Source organism: Temnothorax nylanderi, unplaced genomic scaffold (genome assembly GCF_030848795.1).
Source record: "Temnothorax nylanderi isolate EJ_2023f unplaced genomic scaffold, tnyl_v1.0 TNYL_tig0047_pilon, whole genome shotgun sequence".
Classification (NCBI taxonomy): domain Eukaryota; kingdom Metazoa; phylum Arthropoda; class Insecta; order Hymenoptera; family Formicidae; genus Temnothorax; species Temnothorax nylanderi.
In genome coordinates, this window is record NW_027249109.1 from 194472 (window position 1) to 215041 (window position 20570).

At 34.2% G+C, this 20570-nt stretch overlaps 2 protein-coding genes and 2 long non-coding RNA genes across 9 annotated transcripts in view; 3 read left to right on the forward strand and 1 right to left on the reverse strand.

The window, feature by feature from the left end:
* The window catches only part of Dysb (dystrobrevin binding protein dysbindin), a 21911-nt gene continuing 1341 nt past the window's right edge, over positions 1-20570 (reverse strand). The window contains exons 1-6 of one of the 6 annotated variants that reach the window (XM_071705623.1): positions 3930-4061; positions 1960-2082; positions 1473-1762; positions 1226-1381; positions 1003-1143; positions 1-535 (exon numbers count right to left, since the gene is read on the reverse strand). In XM_071705623.1, the coding sequence (XP_071561724.1) occupies positions 447-535; positions 1003-1143; positions 1226-1381; positions 1473-1762; positions 1960-2015 (732 nt within the window). In that variant the 5' untranslated portion in view covers positions 2016-2082; positions 3930-4061 and the 3' untranslated portion in view covers positions 1-446. Of the gene's footprint in view, positions 536-1002; positions 1144-1225; positions 1382-1472; positions 1763-1959; positions 2083-2427; positions 2894-3929; positions 4062-20570 lie in introns of those variants that run through there. The other 5 variants (XM_071705618.1, XM_071705621.1, XM_071705619.1 and 2 more) reach the window with 5 other exon arrangements.
* On the forward strand, positions 2987-6833 carry LOC139772166 (uncharacterized). The gene is made up of 4 exons (XR_011718065.1): positions 2987-3177; positions 3436-3907; positions 4055-4292; positions 4483-6833. It is a non-coding gene; the product is annotated as an uncharacterized lncRNA (long non-coding RNA).
* On the forward strand, positions 13568-15922 carry LOC139772167 (uncharacterized). Its single transcript, XR_011718066.1, has 2 exons — positions 13568-13901; positions 13989-15922. It is a non-coding gene; the product is annotated as an uncharacterized lncRNA (long non-coding RNA).
* The window catches only part of LOC139772142 (uncharacterized), a 12586-nt gene continuing 9967 nt past the window's right edge, over positions 17952-20570 (forward strand). The window contains exons 1-2 of the mRNA XM_071705562.1: positions 17952-19209; positions 19498-19564. Of these exons, the coding sequence (XP_071561663.1) occupies positions 19192-19209; positions 19498-19564 (85 nt within the window). The 5' untranslated portion in view covers positions 17952-19191. The remainder of the gene's footprint in view (positions 19210-19497; positions 19565-20570) is intronic.

A 20570-nucleotide genomic window follows, 5' to 3' on the forward strand; every position in this document is an offset into this window, starting at 1 on the left:
TACATGTTACATCGATTTATTTTTTTTTTTAGTTGTAATACAATTGAGGAAAATTTAACAAAATAACATTTTTCTCTTACATCTATTTACATACGAGAGAATTGTTGCGGGATAAAACTCGAGTTCCCTTCAATTCAAAAGACAAATGATACATAATACACAATTCACAAAATACTGCACTTACATCTGCGAGGATTGTACAAAGTTTCATGAAATTTAAAAGTCAGTTTAGGCATTTGATGGAAAAATTGGAAGCATTTGTATAAGACATTTTTTATACTGTGAACTATTTTTTTACACTTTTTATATTAAAAAGCTTAAATTGTCTGAATCACAGCCCTAATATCTAGTTGTAAGAAATGCGGTTAAAAGTCATGTTCCGTCATGAGCTACCTTCAAATAAAGTTTAGCAACGACTTATGGATACAATTCTCAATCTTCTGCCTCTAATTCTCTAAAAACTCATCAAATATCTTCGAATCAATGTCCAACACTATCTCGTCCAAAGATGGACCTTCTGCAGAGACTGGTAACTCTAAATTTGGAAGAGATAAATTAATCATATCATATGTGATAATCACGGAATAATCATCGGGAAGTTAAACTTATCTCGTGAATGAACAGAATAAAGTGGATGAAACATTATACTGCAGAAGAAATACCATTTTTAAGAAATATATTTGTATTAACTTGTAAATATAAATATTATAACGAATTCAGTTGAATTGCACAGCTCAGCAATAAATTTTCGAAATAACATAGCTGTTTAATAACTTCTCAATTGATACTCTGTGGCAATCGTATTTAAACAATATACAGGTTTGCATCAAGTGGCAAGACATCCATGCGATATTCACAGGGTATAAATTATTTACAATAGATTTACTTAATTTGAATAGTTTTGCTTAGATATTTCTACGACTCATTGTTTATTTCATTCACTTTATTGCTCACACGCATTTTCTTTTTCTTTGTGAGAAGATATAGAAATAAGAGGCATACTTGGTATAGATCCAGTTGCTTTGTATTCCTCAAGGTCCTCCTTAAAGGCTTCCTCAAAGGTCTCTCGCCGCTCTTTCAATTTTTTTTGCTGATTTAATTCATGTTGCGAGAGTCTCTCCGTGTGCTCGTTAGCTAACTTTCCTTAAAAAAATTAATTTGAAATAAATCATGAAAAGATCTTGATTGAGTACACAAAATACATTTCTTTCGTCGCGTAACGTACCTTTGAAATTATTTAATTCTATCAGTTTCTTCTCTTTATACAAAGCCAATTGGAACCTGTGATCCAACTGTCTACTTTGTAAATCTAACATTTCATTTAGGTCTTCCAATCGATACAAAGCTCCTTCAACTTCTTCAAACATTTCTTGTAAATTTCCTTCGACATAATAAAATGACAATTTTAGAAAGATTCGATTTCTATTTGTGTCTTAACGCGTCGTGTTTCATCTCTGAAAAAGGGAAACTACCTATTTGGTCCATGAGATCTTGAATTGCATTATTAATCTTTGGAATGTAAGCTAAGGTGCTATTTAAACATGTAACGTTGTTCCACTCGTGTTGAAGTTTCTCGTAAATAGAAGATATCAGCGTATCCGCTTCCTGAGCCTTTCCCGCGTTTTCCTCTGCGAGCTCGTGAAGCTCGTTCCATTGCAGTTGAAAGTGATGCAGAACGTCTGCCCCAGCGTCATAATTTACATTCCTTACGTTGGCTGATTTTTTGCTCTTTGGCTGCTCAGTGGTGGACAATCCGCGTATACTGAAATCATCGATTATGTTCTGGAGTTGTAAAAGTTGCTGCTGCTTACATTGCTGCGTTATCTTTCGTGGTTCATCATTCGAAAGTGTATGATTTATGAGCGGCTATCGTCAGTTCTATTATTGTACGTTATTATTATCCATATCATCTCTACACAGTAATGACAAGAGACACAGTAAATATAGAAAATCTTTTACCTAGCGGATATACCTTCCTGCACCGTCTGAAACTTGCTACGTAATGATCCAAACATATTTTATTGTCTCAGTGGCGAACATTCGCTGTCGATGAACCTCCAATGTGCTTTTAAATCCAGCTACCTGCATTGGACGACAAAACTCTTTAATTTCATCACACAGACGTTGTAACGAACGAAAAGAATATACTTAATACTAAAATCAGGAAGTATTTTCAACTTCTCTGCGTCGTGTGAAGACGTGACTACCTTTGTGCAACAAGCTACGGTAATTTTATAAAAATTGTGATTTTCTGTATACAGTTTACATTATAATTTAGCTGTAATTATCTTTGCCCAATTACACGCACATTCAACAATCGTGTTAATTCGGTTTACAGTCAAGCCAATCAATTTAACTTGTTCGACAAAGTAAATACGTCATTCTCTCAACAAAAAGAATCTGCTCATTTCACACGTGCGTTATCACCTGCTTTGGAATTATTTTGCAATCGTTAGCCGGGAATCAAAAAAGATGACATGAGAACTTCGTTTACACGCGTTGTTTACAAAACAATGCACTCGGCGTCAGCCAATAGGCCGAATGAAATTCTTTCCGCGTATCAAACGGTGTAATAGGAAACCGACAGATTTGGAATTTAATTAACAGAGGAAAGCTCTCTGCCTCTTTTCAAGGGAGTAAAATTACATTGAAATCCGAGAACGACGTGCGAGAACTAGTCGGCAATTTAGCTCGTCGAATTGTCGCGGAGATGACGATAGATACGTTTGTTTTATCTGCACCCCTAGGTATGTACCTTACGCCCTCGAATCTAAATAAAAAGATTTGCTCTTTTATTCCTCAATTAGCAGCACTGGTTCAAGAAGTGTATAAGCGTGTTTTTTTTATTGCGGAATTGGCGTTAGCGACGCTGCTCTTTATTGGGATTGGGTTGGGAGTGCAGCCGAAACTCAGTGCAAGAGTTTACTGAACTGGCTGCACTATAAGTGCACAGCCATTGCAAGCAAGAAAAATCAGCCGCAATCAGCCGGCAATTTCGAAGCAAAAGTAAACAAGTTAAATAGTAAATACGAAAGTGACAGCTTTCCCAGATCGAAAAGATTTCGCAATATTTATATTTTGATAAATAACATTTGAAATTCTACAGATATATAAGTGAAAATTGTCGCCGGTTTCCTGTAAAAAAAAACAGTAACCGTTAAATGTCAAATTTATAAGGTTAGAAAATCTTATGACGCGTAATAATAATATATAATACTATATATTTCTTTATATAGTTTTTTAATTATTTTTTGGTGGAACTGCAGTTGTATAGTTATCGTCATCAGATAAATCTAACAATTCCACGGGTACAACAGGGCGAATCATTGGTTAATCTTTATACACGTTCTTTTCTGTTCTCTCTATCTTCGCCTGCACTAGCTCAGTTTCAGTTCAGTGTAAGAATAAAAAGCAAATCTTAAATGTTTATTCCAGCGTTGGAGAAAGCGAATAACTCGATTGCGAGAAGTGCGAGAGGAACAAACCGGCCTCTTATCAAACAGATATGTTGAGTCGCATGGAAGCGATTGATCGTGGAAGCGTGCTCCGGATAGAAACGACAGGCATCCGACAGGACGCAGGATTCTACAGGCTTTCCTTTGGCATCTGTATGCTTCAACAACACTCTCAGTTGCAGAGAATCAAGTGGAATCTGCAATCTGGCATATTGACCTAGCAGCCTTTTGACATACTAATCAGGACTTAATAAGTGAACAGTAGATTGACAGTAAATTGAATTGGCAGAAATTACCCGCAAATTGGAATCGATTATAATGTCCGCATTAAGCTTATGTTCTGCAGAGCCTGCTAACATAACTCGATGGTAGATTGAAGGCAGAAACTGGGTATAATCTGTTGAATGCGGATTCTGCTCTATTTCTGCTGTTAATTCGTATACAATTATGCAGTAAGTATATCAAAGAGTTTACCTGATTTCTGCAGTTAATCTGCCATCATATGTTGGTCAAACTTTACTGTATTTCTGTCAGAGTTCTGTCTACAGTATTGTATACACTAGATCCTGTATCACATTGGTAGCTTGTTTTTTTTATAGATTTGACCATGTGAAGAATTTTACTATGTGCGTATCTTATTGTGCAATGGGAGGTTGCTAATCATAAAATTTAACTGCTGCATCTTAATTTTAACCTACATTTTCATATGAATTGATGGCACATAAAAAAGTTATGAAGGTGTTAATTGCATCACGGTGTTACATTTGTTGCATATTAAGCCTGGTACATAGCAAAAAATTAATCCTGGATCTCTCAGTTCGATGTTACCAAACTTAGGTAAGTCGGTCTCTTTATTTTATGTTCGTTTTGCAATGTAATTCAAGAAAATATAACATGAAAAAAATTATATTAAATATGTAATTTTATCGTAATTTTTTATAATAATTTTTTTATTAGGTTAAATATATAAATAATTATATTATACTTATATCATTAAATATACATAAATATATAATGTTATTTGTAGACAGAGAAACTAGACTCGAGAAATTTGTAAACGGAGCAAAATACTGAAGTGGCACTGAAGATATTCAACAATGGCTACTTGTGCTAGATACATTTGAAGTTTCTTATAATCAGTCAAATGAATTAGAAGATCCACGAAGCAGCTGTTTGAAAGTAAAGAAAGGCCAGAGTTCAGAATGTGTACCAAAAGAAAATAATAATAATGATAAAAATCCAAAGATATATACAAGATCTTATTAATCATGTAAGATTTTATATGGAAAGGTATGATTTTACCGCATTTAGTTTCCTTAATTGAATAAAACAATTTTTATTTTTGTAAACATATATGGATAACAATCGTTACCAGAAATAAAAGGTTCCAGCATAATCTTTTATTTACCAAGTGTAAAGAGCAAACCGTACAAGTCGGAAACTCTTTGTAAGGCCTTGGATATTTCATCTTTGACGTGCTTCTAAATGCAATTGTGATTCATTATTCATAAATAAATAAATAAATAACCAACAAAATAGACAGAAAAAAAATAAAGATAAATCTAAAAATTTATAAGGGACGTTTACCTTTATGATTTACATGAAAACTCTCGTGATAGTTGCAATTTATCGTGCTACAATGTCAAAAAATTTATTTACATTTTTTAAATACATTTCGAAGAGCGTAACGTTGAGAGATCGATAAATTAACTCCAATAAGGGAAATATTTTAATCTTTCATCCCGAATTGTAAAACAAATTATATGAATAATACATCATCGATACAACAATTTATTTCACAGTCACTGTCTATTTCGTATTTATGTATGCAATAAAACTGATAAATACGACATAAAAATTCTGATAATGAATAATGCGAAAACTTTATTACATTGTTACAACAATAGAATTTATGAATCATTCACACATTCGCGCACACGAAATGAAGAATATGAGTTTAATGAACTTGTGTTTAAAAATATAACAGGAAAACAGGAAATTGACAAAGCTGTGTGAATTATTACAAAGCGAATCGCGATACATCTAAATAGCGTTTTCGACTGGGATGAATTTGACCCATGACCAAGGCCCAACCCGAGTTGGGTTAATGACATCACATGCTGGAATCGTCCGATTAACCCTTATTAACCCTTTTCGGTTTGGGTAAAACTCACTCCAGTCAAAAACGCTATAAGATAACATCTTAAAATCAATTTTAAAGTCTGTTTAAAATTGAAACTCCTAAAGGTTCGTTTTTTTAACTTCGAGTCGATTACTCCGTACTGATTGAACATAACGAATATTAATATAACAGAACACGGACGAAATAGGATGTAACAATTTGATTAATGCAATATATTTAGTGCATAAGGAAAGTTCAAGTAGCCATTCGAATCTGTTCCACCGTATTATTCGCATAAACTCTTGTTGACTGTTCACAGAATAAATAAAAACATAATCTGTAATAGTTGTTTTTCACCCATGTCATCTATTCGAATAAAACAAGATTTTCAACTTAATTGTCATTGTCATTAAATCTCTCATTCAATCTATTCTCGAATTAAGTAATGTGTCTCAAGAACAATTTACTTTGACTACTTTGTGAATTTAATAATATATTGCGTTGTCCGTTTTGCCAAGAAAGATTGTAAAGTATCAATTTTGTACTCGAGTCTTTATATAAAGTTTTCAGATCTGGACAACAAATCAATACAACAATCATATAATATACAAATTGGTAATAAATCATAAATTACGTGGTATTTTTTCTTACTTTTATGTAATTTATAAAGTATTATTCTTTTTTTAAAAATAAATCAATAAAAGGCTATCTGCAGGCATTATAAAACTGATATACAATTTATATTGCTAACGAGTATCTTATAAACCGTACACACAAAATTTATTCCGGAAAATATCATCTCAATTTTAGTACGATAAACAGAACAGGGGAGTTTACAAGAGGCTTATTAGAATGTTTTGCCCTGGCGAATGAATAATGCCCCTTCTGGAAAATGGGGAAAAAATGAGGAGATTCGAGCCTCGGCTGAGGTAATATTTTCAGTAATAAATATCGTGTAAGATAGGAGGGTCAATAAGATTCTTATTAGTATTAATGATATTAAATTGTATATCAATTTAGTAATGAAAGATTTCCAGCTTTGACGTAAGGCTACGTTTCAAGATCAAGTAATATAATAAATTATATAGATTAGCGCAAATAATAACAAATTATAATAAAATCTAAGTATTTATAGATATTTTTTCATCTTGTTCTATTTATTTCGTAGGAAAACGTTTAAGATAAGTCGAAGAAAAAATAAATGTTACAAAAACATGCATGAATTCATGAAATAAATGCGTACTCATTCAACTTGATACAGCCAAGTTTCCTCTCTTCTTTATTATTCGCATCGTCAAGAGGATCATCCTTCCCAAATCACCCATTACAAAATGCTAGGAGGGTAAGCTTCCCACGGACTTCCTACAGACTTCCCCTTGTACCCCAACAACAATTTTCGATTTCCAGCGGGTATGCTATATCCAGCAACGTGACGTATATATAAAAAGATGTAGAAGAAGATTGGAGAAATAATCCTGTATAATACATCCTTTAAATTTAGTAGTCCTTCAGTTATAAGATCGTGTATTTTAAAGCGAACTATAAATGTGAAATTTGGTACTTCTGACGGCATTGTATCATTGTAGCATGGATAAAATCACTTATAATTTTAAAGTGATCTTTTAAATTTAAACAAATAATTATGAATTAGAATATTATATCTGATAAATTATATTTAAAAAGAAACATATATAAGTGCTTTTCTCCAACTTGGAACCAGAAGAATACATTTTTTTTTCAACTGAGGGATTGTAATAAACTTTCGAAATTAGCTTTTCGATTTAATTTAATTTTTATTCAGGCAATTTGAAACGACTCAATTTAAAGTACTAAAACGTAAGGTTTATTTTTTCCACATACGATTATGCAACTGTTGTATTTAACAAGAATAGATAATAACGAAAAAAAGTGGGAACAAATGTTACATTTAAATGTGTTAATTGAGTAAAAAATTTAGTTGTTGTCCGATATAACAATTACATATACATATAGTTTAAGTTTACGAATGAAATGTCATATGCTCTTTAATTTCTATAAAAGTCCATTCTTACTAATTATATTAATTTCATTATTATCTCGTACAATCTCATATCTCGCGTTCGTTTCCCATACATCACGAATGTAATTACATACGCTAATATTGTTTTTTATAATATGTATAATAGAATGGTTGGAATTTCGAGACATTTTATAACAGCATATAGCATATGAGAGTACAATACAAAACTTTTTCACAAAATTAGTATTTTATTTATAAAAGTGACCTTTAATATCTCGGGAAAAAATTAAATTTTTCGCGGAAAAAAAAATAAAAGTTGAATATATTAGCCGATTACTGCAATAAACTTGAAAGAAATGTTCCTCGATGAAAATATGATAAAAAATTAATTGCAGTTATTTTTTATGTAACGCCTCTCTCTGTGCATAGATATTATAAAAATTTGCAATATTATGAAATTATAATAGCAAAATAAATGATACATTTAAATATTCAATGCAAAAATATTGCTCAATTATTTAAGCACTAAAATGAAGAATTCTGTTATCTCTCTAATATTATTACAGCAACTGATCAGAATATTATTATATATTATCCAGACGTTATGACGAAGAATTCTCAAGTGACGCTAAATATATAAAAATCAACTGACAGTGCGATTATGTTACATAGTATATATATACTCCATCGAAATACTACACTCTACTCAAGGCTCTACCAAGTAACTTATCTGGAATTCTTCTGTAAACGTGATTTTGATTAAAATATCTGAAACTGAAAAGAGAGGGTAATAAGAAAAGTACCAACGCTTTTCTGATATAATGTCGATGCAATCTTTCGATGGCAACTAGGTCGAATAGAATTAATGCAATTTCAAAGTTTATTTCTCACAATCAGTCTCATGTATATAAATACATGATTTTGTTCGTCGAGATTAATTACACGCTCATGTATATAGTACATTAAAATGTATACGATGGGGACTGTGTATGGAGGGTCAGATTGCTGGAAAATTTTGACAATATTTTGTGATAAACTGAATAAATGTGCAAAAGTGAAATTTTGAGGTACATTTATACAATATATAAAGAGTAGAAAAAAATATTTTTTATTAACAAATATTAAGATAAATGTACGATATGTATAGCTGAAGTTCTTTTTTCGAGGTTGTTTTGCAATATCTCGGCTCTCGGTGATCTGATCAGAGCAAATTTTAACTAGAAATCTCGGAGGCTTATCATTATCAAGTGAACCACTAAAAAAAAATCGAATAAAAATTAACAAAACGGCATAAAGACGGCATAACAAAGAAATTATTTGTTTTATTTTATAGATTCATTGTAACCAAATAATATATTATTTAGTTGGGAGATATTACTTTTCAAATGATAGTGTCTTTTCCGTTAAATAATAAGGTTTTCTTGAAAAAAAAATTTTTTTTATTCAAAAAAATATTATTTTGTCTAAGTACATGTTGTTTTAATGAAAGAAATTTCAATCAAATAGAAATACTAAATGTAAAGAACTCTTTTTCTCCATATATCTGACTCTCCAGTCCCCTTAAGAGCCAACACGTAAACTATTTTATCAAACATGTGATAGGAAATACCAATAACAAATAATTCAACGTTATGTAATGTATTAGAAATCCACTCGCCGCTTTGATAAATTAGCGTTATAATCTTTGCCGCATGCATTTTAATAGAAAGAAGGAAAGAAATTTGTTAATAGAAAATAGAAGAAAAGAAGGAGATATGATATATCTCCTTCTTTTCTTCTATTTTAATTCTTGAAAACACTATATTTAAAAAAAATTATAATTATATTACAATCTTTCCACTCGGAATTTACTCAATTGCCTCTTCGTTTCATTTTCGTACGGATGTAATTTAAATAAACGTGCTGGAAACCAAAAATATTTTCGCACACTTTCCGCTATTACGATCGAAATTACGGCCTTCTTTTTTGTCGCTTCATAAATCATTGAGATCTTAACGTCTTAGTAAGCGTAAAAAATATCAATGTGGCCAGACAGCCAAATCTGTCGAGAATATAGAGTTTTGTCAAATTTTGTCGATAGAATGTGCCGGCAGAAATATAACAGAATATAATATTGACATATTGACTGCAGGAACTGAGCAATCTACCGACAATCTGCTGTCAAATTATATCGGCAGATTTTTGCCGACAAAAGATAAGTTTAATGCGGACAAATGATACCGGATCTGTTGCAATATCTAAGCAAATCTACTACCAATTTATTGTTATATTACGAGAAATTTGCTTACTGGGTAAAAAAATGTAAAAAAATGTGTCAAGTACATCTTTTTTTCCCTTTAATAGAAATAGTAATTAAAATATAAATATAAATTAATATGACATAAAAAACAAATAAAATCGTACAGAGCAAGATATTATATTAAATAATTGTGTTTTTAACAGCAAACAAACACACCAAGCCAAAATACGAATGGAACACGAACGGAATGTTTATATCGACATATTCGGCACGCCTGTTTTTCAAATAATGCAATTCAGCAATATACTTGCATTAATTGCAATACTTGCATAAATAATTAATTATTAATTTTTCAACGTGAATGTAACGATTTTACATTTTTATATCATTAATTTATATATTTATTTTTAATTATTACGTTTACTACAAAAATATATGTAATAGTAGGTAAATATCAAAATGGGAGAAAGAGGATAGATCTGTACCCTTTATATTACTTTACTGTTTTATTGTAATACTTTGCTGATTAAAATGAAGTTTTATCGAACAGTCTCAATCTCGTACTTTAGACTAGACTTCAGAGAGGCTGTTTATTTTTTTAGATGTCCGGACTCCAAAAATAATCGGACTCAGAATTTATATCTCCTACACATACATTAAGCAATAATATGTAATACACAAACTATAGTTTTCTTTTTTCTCTCTGCATTAAATCGCATTTTTTACCTATTAATCTCTTATACATTTTTTGCCTATTAATCTCTTATAAAATTTTTGCCTATATCTCTTATAATTTTTTTTAAATCTTGTATAATGGCAAATAAATATATATATTAACGTCATTTAAAATCGTGGTATTAAAATAATTTTTATTTTCTAACTTATTTTCTAACTTTTCTAAAAATTTCGTTTCTGAAGAAGTGATTAGATTCTTTTTCCGGAGCTTTAAAGGCTCAGCAATTTCCGGTAAATAAAATTATTGATCTTTGAACGAATTGACCGACATACCTCTACTTTCGCATTAGTTTTGAGTAATTTTTAGGGCTTTCTTCATTAGGTTCCAGAACGTGAGGAAAATGTTACTTATCGCCATAATATTACTCGCATCGTCATAAAGCCTCCCCTTTATAACTTCTCCAATCGTTCGTTCGTCACTTTAAAGAAAAAAAAACCCTTACTTTCAAAGAATTCTTAGTTGCCTTTCGAAAAAACTTTTTCGTCATCCAAGATAGTGAACAGTTTTGTATTTATGGATCTACCTTCCTTTTGTGTTAGACAATAGCTAGAGGATAAAGTTTCCAATTTTAGGTACCTGAGTAATCGATTACTTTTCAAAATTTTTTAAATAAATAACCTGGAACGGTTCAAATGACTCGACAGTCTATTCTATCCTAGCGAGATGTGCTACTAAAAAAAAAAAAATATGTATTTGACGCCTCTTTTTATATTTGCGGTATGTTTTTAAAGCAAATTTGTGGAGTGACGCATGGCTGATTGTGAAAGCGGTCGTCTCGTAGTCGGTGGCTCCCGGATTCCGATCCTCATCCCACATGTCTCGGTTTTACCAGAGACGGCAAAGAAAATACTTCCCAGGATGCCGCTGTAAAGAAATCTAAAAAAAAAAAAAAAACAAAACGATTCCTAACTCCAGGATAACCCTTTGGTGGGTATTATAAGTTCTATAGCCACAAAATTGCCAAATCAGAATGATTAATATAGTACACTGAAAATGAAAAGCATGCAGATATATTATAAAATATAAGTTGGAAAGTAGCACGATCCAAGCGCATGAAGTTTTTATACTCCACTTTACTTTTAATCCCATTTTATATCATCTAGAATTTGTGTGGCATAGGAAATTTTCTTTCAAATTATGAACTAAATAAAATATATTTTTACGAAGTTTTAAATCATCTAATATAATTTTAATTTATTGTAGTTTCAAATTGTATTAAATAAATTGATAGTACCTACATAAGCACTACATTGCAATACTAATCAAGTTCTTAACAAGTTGTAACAATTATAGCCAAATATACTTGAACAGTATTTGATTATAATATAGTACTGCTTAAATATTTGATTATATTTGCAATGATTATTTGCAATAATCTTATATCTTTAAAATAATTTTAAATAATTAATATTTTATTTTTAATATTTTATTATTTTTTGTCAAAAGTGCTTTAAAAATGTATTTTTTAGACTTATTTTTGTTGCACATATAAGTTTGAATTTTTAAAAAATATATTTAGTATGTTTTTTATCGTTTTAAAAAAAGTATTGTATATCCAATATTTTATAAATATTGATATATTACTATTGTTACATTCAAAAAAATAAAATGTAAATTTATTATTGCAACATCGAGAAAAAAAACGTAATAAAAAATTTAATTTATCGGTGTACGTACATGTAATGTACATGTTAACAAGAATTAGATCATGACTTTCTATATTTCATGCAGACTAAAAATAATTCGCAGCTTTGAATAGTAAATTGCTCGAAGTTGGTCACCGGTTACGTAATCATACTTAACGTGGCCGAATGTAGCAAGTCAGCAGCACATCGCGCAACAGTTAAACGCATATTACATACTGTACACTTCGTTTTCTTCATTGCGTACTCGATATAATTTATCATGTGACATCTGTGAGTCTAATTTGGACGGAAGAATAACTTGACGAAAGTTGCTACGAAACGTTTTTTCGCTCTCATAAATATTGAGTGTTTTCTTCCTCTTACTTCTTTAATTTGCATGTTTCTACACGTTGTGTTCAACGCAGGTCAGGCCAAGTTAAGTATATGTATAATATGGAAAGAAAGAGAGGGAAGGAAAAAGGTGCTAAAAAACTACAGGTCAAAAGTCTATTTAGTTTAGCTGCATTCTCTACATTTATTTTTTCCTTTTGTTTTTTTCTACAACCAGAAACTTCATGAGTACAGCTAAGAAGAACAAATTTATATATCTAAACAGCATTAATAAAAATTAGTATAATAAAACAATTATTACTAAGTTCCTCTTAAAAAAAGTAAAAATTTTTATCTGTGTCTATAAAAATTGTAATCACGTAGTTTCTTTCGATGCAACATGATAAGATTATTTTTTACACATAGATGAACTATTTTTATTATCATTATTCTTAAAAAGTATTATATCAACATTTTTAAAATTTTCTTTTACTTTGCAACTGTTATATTAGTGTTTATTACAGAAATGTTTTTATTACAGAAACTGCCTGTAGGTACATTTAATAAAAATTATATTAAGATTTTTTCAATATAATTATTATTAATTATAATTATCTTCAATTTATATAGAAATAGATTTGTAAAATTTACAAACAAAAAAAAAGAAACAGAAAAACAGGAAATTGTGAAAGAAGACGGTTGACAATTGAGCGATGAATCCCGCTGGTTTCGCGCATAATTGACCAACTGTTCCGTATAATCCGTATAATCCGTATTCATAATGCCAGAAATTTTCAATACATTGAACGCCCGGTTGGCTTGCTGATTGGTTGGTTGCATCGCGTTGGTTGGTTAGATCATCCTCATTCGTGAGCAATTTGGCAACGTCGCTAAAGCTTTAACCTTCTCTCCTTCCTCACCCCGCCATGCCGCGCCGGTGCCCGGTACGACTGTGGTGCTTAGCAACCAGTGAGGTCAACAAACGAGGTCAAGTTATACATTAACCTCGCCACGAGAAAATATTACTGCCGTATTGCTGATAAATTATATTATCATGTATCCTTAACCATCCTTAATTACCGTTCGAGTGATATCGAACATCTATCTGTCATCCATGCAAGAAAAAACCAAAACGTCAAAGAGAATTATTCACGTGGCTTGAGGAAGGAATAATAAATGTAATTTTCCTCAATATTTTTCTTGCAAAAAACAATATATCATATATCAAGTTTAAAGATATAAAAAGAGGTCACAAATAGTTTCTATGGTAAAATAGCTATCACTGTTGGAGACTGCTTACTGCTTTACTTCACAGCTGTGCAGCTGTAAAGCAAAGGAAAATAGAAAGGAAAAATAAAATAAAGGCACCATATAAGGAGAAAAGAGAATTGGACGGTTTGTATTGAAGCGAGTCGCTATTTTAATGGTAATGGTGAACGTGTAGAAGCTCTAGGTATACATATAGATAGATCTCTGGGGTAGATGCAGGACGAGAGAAGAGGAACCCGGGAGGAGTGAGGAAATGGATGGTATGCTGGGCGCAGCGGGGGTAGATCCTCTCCTTCCCCCAGTTCCCCGCTGCATTTCCAAGCATTCGCTCTCTCGGCTCTCTGTTGAGTCAGCCGTTTCTGCTGTTCCATCACGTGGGATGAGGACAAGCAAGCCCGCCAGCAACAGCAGCGACCGATTGATCAGCAACAGCAACACACAGGCGCAGTACTGGCGTGGAAAATTCCACTCCTATTTCGTCTCCACCCTTCGCAGCAGGAGGGGCAGAATAGAGAATAAAAGAGGGGAAGAGCTATTATTTTTATTGCGTTCTCTGCAAGCGCATTAACCCACGGTTGTGGTTGAGTAATATTAGCTTGTACTCGGTTATTGCATTCCCGTTGGCTATAGGTACAAGCCAACATGCACATGCGACTATATATTTCGTTATTATCCTGAAACGTTGCTTCATGTAATTATTCCAGCACAGAAACTGGGATACAATATATCATATTGCATACCTGAATATTGAAATAGATGCAAATACTTGATATGATGTGTTCATGCAACTAATAATAAGTTGTAATGAACACATTATCCTTTGCAATAAACTGTTAATACTTCTAAATATTTCATTGTAGTGCCTTAAAGCAGATATTGTGAACAGTTTGTAGTAGTAAAATGAAAGAATATTTTCTTCCGTTATATGTATATATATATAACAAAAAAGCTCAATCGATTTTTAAAAAGTTAGTCCGGGTTCAGGTAATCGAGTTTTAGAATATACATCATTTATGTTTACAATTGCATTAATAATGACTATATATATAAAAATTATAATTTCTATTACAATATATGAAGAACGTAAACTATCACGCAAATCCGTCAAAACGAATAAAAAGTACGTACATAGCGTAATGAAAAAAAAGAGCAGGGATTTACGAGTGAATTCAAAACTGAATTGGATCGGAATGCTATTATAATAAGCTCGAACACATTGTAGAGGTAGTCTCATAATTATGTTAACGAAACACCGTCGAGAAAATCAACAGCCTTTTCTCCCTCTTCTTTCTCCTTCTCTTTCTTTAACCGAGCGACATAACTTAATTAAATAAAACTCATCAAGAAGAAATCGAGCTTAGAATACTGTGCGCAACTTGTGGTAAAATCGGGTTTTGAGGGGAAGTAACAGAGGGAAATGGTGGGTCAATGTACGTTACGAGCATCTTCCATCTCTTTCACTCTCTCTTTTTCTCCCTCTCTCTCTCCTTTTCCCTATTCTCAATCTCCTCCTCTTCCACCTCTCTTTTTCTCCTCCCACTTCCGTACCAAAGTTACGCCGCTACTATATCGTGATAATCTTGCCTGCTCCATAAAGGGGATTACCTTCTCTGCGCCAAACTAACGCAGTCATTGCTCATACTAGTACGAAGTTTCTACTAGCCGTAGAACAGAAGTTATGTGGCGGAGTGGGGGAATGGGAAGGATCGATAGTCAAGTATTTCTCGGGATGTAAATACCAGTGGCAACCGGGTGCATATTGGACCACCCAATTGCATGCTTGCAGCTTTACAGCGCTGCGCTGGGTTGCAGCAATATCTGGTTGGCTGATTGTACCGCTCTCATTAGCTTTTAAGCAATAGCTTGCAAATATATACCATTGTATTAACTCACTAATAGATAAATAGCAAGATATGAGTTTGTTTGTTGCCGTGAAACGAGTGAGGCAACCAATTATTAATGACCTTTGTAATGCAATCAAAAGCAATTTGTAGACAACGAGCGAAGCGTTGCGAGGCATTCTTCGACAGATTTCTATTCACCGTGAATAACGTCATTAGAATATTTACATCATAAACTACTTTGTGATGCGCATATTTTATTATATCAACAACTACTTTTTTGAAATATACATAACTATAACTTCACTTCTTTTCTTTGCTTGAATATACAAACGCGCCGCCTTTCCTTTCTTCTCCCCAGGGGCGTGGCATACAAACAAATTCAACAATTATTCTACTCAACCCAAAGTCTTTTTCTTGGAATCTACCAAATTAAACATAGACTCGAACTCCCCAAAAAGATAAGGTTCTAAATATAGAATCCAGGCATTGTGCTACTCTCGAATATCTGGGACCGAGATTCGTTACGATCAATAGACTCGGCAGATTCGGCCGTTTTCGACATGTTCCGTTAAGTTCCCCTACTATATTCGTCCTCGTCGACCTCTAACCATTACCGGCCACGCCTTGCTCGTATGAATTCCATCAGCTAAACTGGTTATTTGGGATACAATTATACCATTTGCGCACTATAGATTTTCCTTGTAAAACTGTTTGAAAAAAATATCTTTTCACTTATTTTTTCCACTATACAGGGTGATTCATTTTAAACAAGATGTCGACTTTTCTGTCGAGTTAAATATTCTTCAAAAAAATGTTTCAAACGAAAGTTTTACAGTTTTAGGAAAGTAATATAAATGCAAATTTTTTATACCATGTTTTGTGAGATATTAATGTAATCGATATTTTTTGAAATAAAAACGTTTTTCTTGCATAATACAATTTCTATAGTCTAAGGTCATAAAAAATCAATAGTTTTAGGAGTTCCACTTAAAAAAATGTAAATAATGTTATCTCATAAAAATGCATGTTATAAAGAATTTGCATTATATTGCCATCCTAAAATTTAATATCTCAAATTTACATTTAATATCTCAGATTTACATTTATTCAGAAAACGCTTAATTTGAGAGAAAAATTGGTGCGTGCGTGTGTGTATGTGTATTCTTTAAAATAAATCAGCCTGTAAATGCACAAATATCAAATATTGTATTCTGCGATTGTAAAATGCAATATAATACAACTGATTATTCACATTTCCATGTATGAATTTTTCAGAAGACAAACAGTAACGTGAAACAAAAAGTAGCGAAGTTATAAAATAAATTAATCATGAGCTCTGATGTTAAAATTAAAAATTTCACAAAAAGTGGAGTAGAACAATTAACTTAAATCGATTTAAGTACGAAAGAAGTATATTTTGCGTCGTAATACTCGTAATAAATACTTAGTACAAGGTTGAGTCGACCGCGAGAGATTTAATCAATGTACGTGGAATTAAGTACGAGGCGTGAGAGACGTCCGTCATGACGTTCTACTTTGAGTCCTATGAACCATTGGACACCATTGGTTGATATTTCCGACACTACACGGATCAATGTCACGCATGGCTATATGCCTGGCCGGAGTGTCGGGGAGGGAGGAAACAAGTGCCGCGCTTCTCTGTCGCTTTATAATTTCCAGGAACCAGAAGAACAGTCGCGAAATTATGGATGTAAATCGTCAGTGGTGCTTTTAAGTACAATGGATGACAGGCGGCAATTGGACAGCTGGCGTTGACGGTTATCGCCGGGGAATTGCACGAATGAGGGATTCGGTTGAAAGCCACGGTACTTGGAGGCACGGGCGCGAGCGAGAGGGAAAAGAAGAGACGGAGGGGTGGTAGGGAAAGAGGAAACTTGGTAGAAGAGGGCAGCGAAGGTGGAGGGAGGGGGAAGAATGGTAGAGGAAAAGCACGACTGGAAAGGGGGACGAATAGCACAGAATAGTTTAACAGGTTGTGGTTACGAGCGTCCGCCGTTCGCTCATTGGTTCCCCACCCGTACTTGAGTACACGTTAGGTTAACTTAATTTCCACCCGTGCTCCTTCCACCCACCCGCTTTCACCCCTCGTTCCCCTTCTCCCTCATAGCTTCATCCTCTTCCTGTATTTGTTATTATCCGTCTGCCCACGTCTGCCTGCCTGCCTGCCTACCTGCCTGCCTGCCTTGTCCGTCTGCGTCACTGTGTGATAATACTTTTTATATTTGCTGGGTTCCGCGCAAAGGATGTGAATACTCATACGTTACACGTGTGTAAGTATACAACATGTATATGAAGCTTGAAGCATAACGAGAGCGAACCTCCCCCTAGGGCACTATAAGAGACGCAGCAAGAGCAGGTAGCCGAAGGAGGGGGGAGAGGAACACGAGAGGCGAATAGGCGATGGCAGCTGCAAGAGAACAAGAGAAAGAGAGAGAGAGAGAGAGAGAGAGAGAGAGAAGAGAGGAGAGGAGAGAGAAAAGGGGGTCGGATGGAATACGGAGCTAGTGGGAGAGCAATAATCCCACCGTCTGGAACGGTAAACTGCGCACGCTGCCTCACGAGCGAGCGAGCGAGCGCGCGCGCGCGCGCCTCTTTACGAAACGACGCATCTGAAAACTCCGAACTCCGTACTCAACAATTCATAGCGAGTTAATTATCCTGCCGCTCGTGCGCGATCGACGTCACCTATACCTTTTGCTACCCCCTATATCGGTATCTCGGTACTAATAATAAACTCAGACTGGACGCGAACACAGGGCGACGGGATCATAGCCGCGGCCGCCGCCGGGGATTGCGCATCACAACACGTCATTGAATTTCCGTTTTCAAGCGAAGGACGAGTGTAGCAGTGCCGTTTTAAACGGACAGACGGACGGACGGCCGCGGAAGTGATCATGTTACGATACTGTCAGTCATTTTGTAATCACGTGTAAAGCTCCCACGAGGAAAGCGCGGGAGTACGATCATGTTCGTCGCGCGACACCACCTTTGACAGGGAGATCGCGAACCACTTTTCTTTACGTTGATCCGCCGCCGCGCCGCACCGCGAGATAAGGGGCTCCGATCTCCTCACCCCCATCATCGCCGTGCCGCCCCGACGCGCCGAGATCCAAGAAAGCGCGCGTATTTAATTGACTTTACCTACCGTTGAACATTGAAAACGTTTACCGATTCGAGAGGTTTTAACTCGAAATCTTTGAGCCTCGAGCCGCCGCGCCCGCGCCGGTGTGCCGCGTGTAGTGTCTCGCGCGCCTCTCGAAAGTCTCCGAATCTTCCTCTTGTGCTCCGCTTTTTGATACATATGAGCCGGTCGCGGTCATTCGTGCGACTGCCGAAGCCGAAAGAGCGAGAGCGCCCGCCCGCCCTCTCGAATCGGCGACTCGATCGAGAAAGATCGCCGAACTCCGGGCTACCTCGATAAAAATCGGTGGTGGTGCGTGCGTACCGTGCGTACTATACCGCCCGCGGCCGGCCAATGATCGCTGGTGGTACGCGATGTCCGTATCCCCGATTACGGCGCCCGACGGGATCGTACATCCGAGGATAAGCCGATGTTGATAACAATGTCCGTAAGTATGCCGCAGTATACCTTTTACCTACGTTCAACGTGTTAATTGCGCGCGAAAAAAAGCTAAATGGGAAAATTATCCGAGTCCGCGCTATATGAGCCTCGCGTGTCGCGTGTCTATTTATTTGAATGAACTTGGCGCAGATTTGATAAAGCGCGACCCGAGTGTTGGGATACGTTGACGTATATAGAGTCTTCCGCCCCCCGCTCATTAACGGCTCCGAGTTATTGCTTATCTGTTTCGCAGAGATTGCGAAAATAAATAATCCGATTGTATCACGATTTTCAGGAATTTAAATTTTCTGCAAAAAATAAGATCTATAAGGACGGCGCTGTGGAGCTGTTGCAAAATTTCGGTACGTGTTTTGTATAACAATAATCAGCTGTAACATAGACTAATACTAATTTTATAAAGTATAATTCTGTAAAACGGACTGACGTAAATATGACACCATCTTCTTACGTCACAGATCTTGAACGATATATTTTTGAAAGATTTAAAAAAATATATATATTTTTATATTTATATGTACTGCCCTGTTAAGGAAGAGTGCCGTATCTGCAAAAATTCATTCATATTTTGAGTTATATATAGATTCTAACATTTTCCACCTCGAGGATTTCACTGGACTAGGCAAAAAATCGTATCTGCAATCTGCAACCATTATTGAGATATAATGGTATCACTTGCCGTATCTGCTTTCAAATAGGCAGTTTTATGATGAGTAAACACACGTATATGCTAACCAAAAATGCAGTGTCTGCTTTTTTTATATTTTACAATGTAAATATTGTAATTTTAGTTTCATAAAATAATTTCAAGAAGTATTTTATTTCAGAAAAAAGTTAAACAATTGATATAATAGACATACATTGTGGCGGCTGGATTAAAGATTTTTGAACTGTTTTTTTTTCTTCAATTTGGGGTTTTTGTAGATAACTCTTCCTTAGCAGGGCAGTACATTAAATACATCGATATTCTTTAATTTAAATTTTTCAATTATTATTAGCTACTTATTTTCATTTATTACTATTTAATTTAAAGATTGAAAATTTCATTAGATTTGTATAATATGTCAGTCATGAAAGAACATTATTTATGTGAATTGATCAATGTTACTATCAATATCACTGTTACTTTTTTTTTTGCAAAATTTATCTTCAATAAATTGGACTCAAACTGTGCATATAGTTGTACTTTCGACTTCGCTTCTGCTTCTTATCTGGAGTTAAAAAGAGCAGATCTTTTAGATCTAAAAAATCTGCTCTTTTTAACTAAAACTTCTTGCACAGTTCAGCTTCCTTCTTTTTTCTCCGTGTTGAAAAGAAAAAGAGAAAAGATGAACGGTGCAAGAAGTCCAG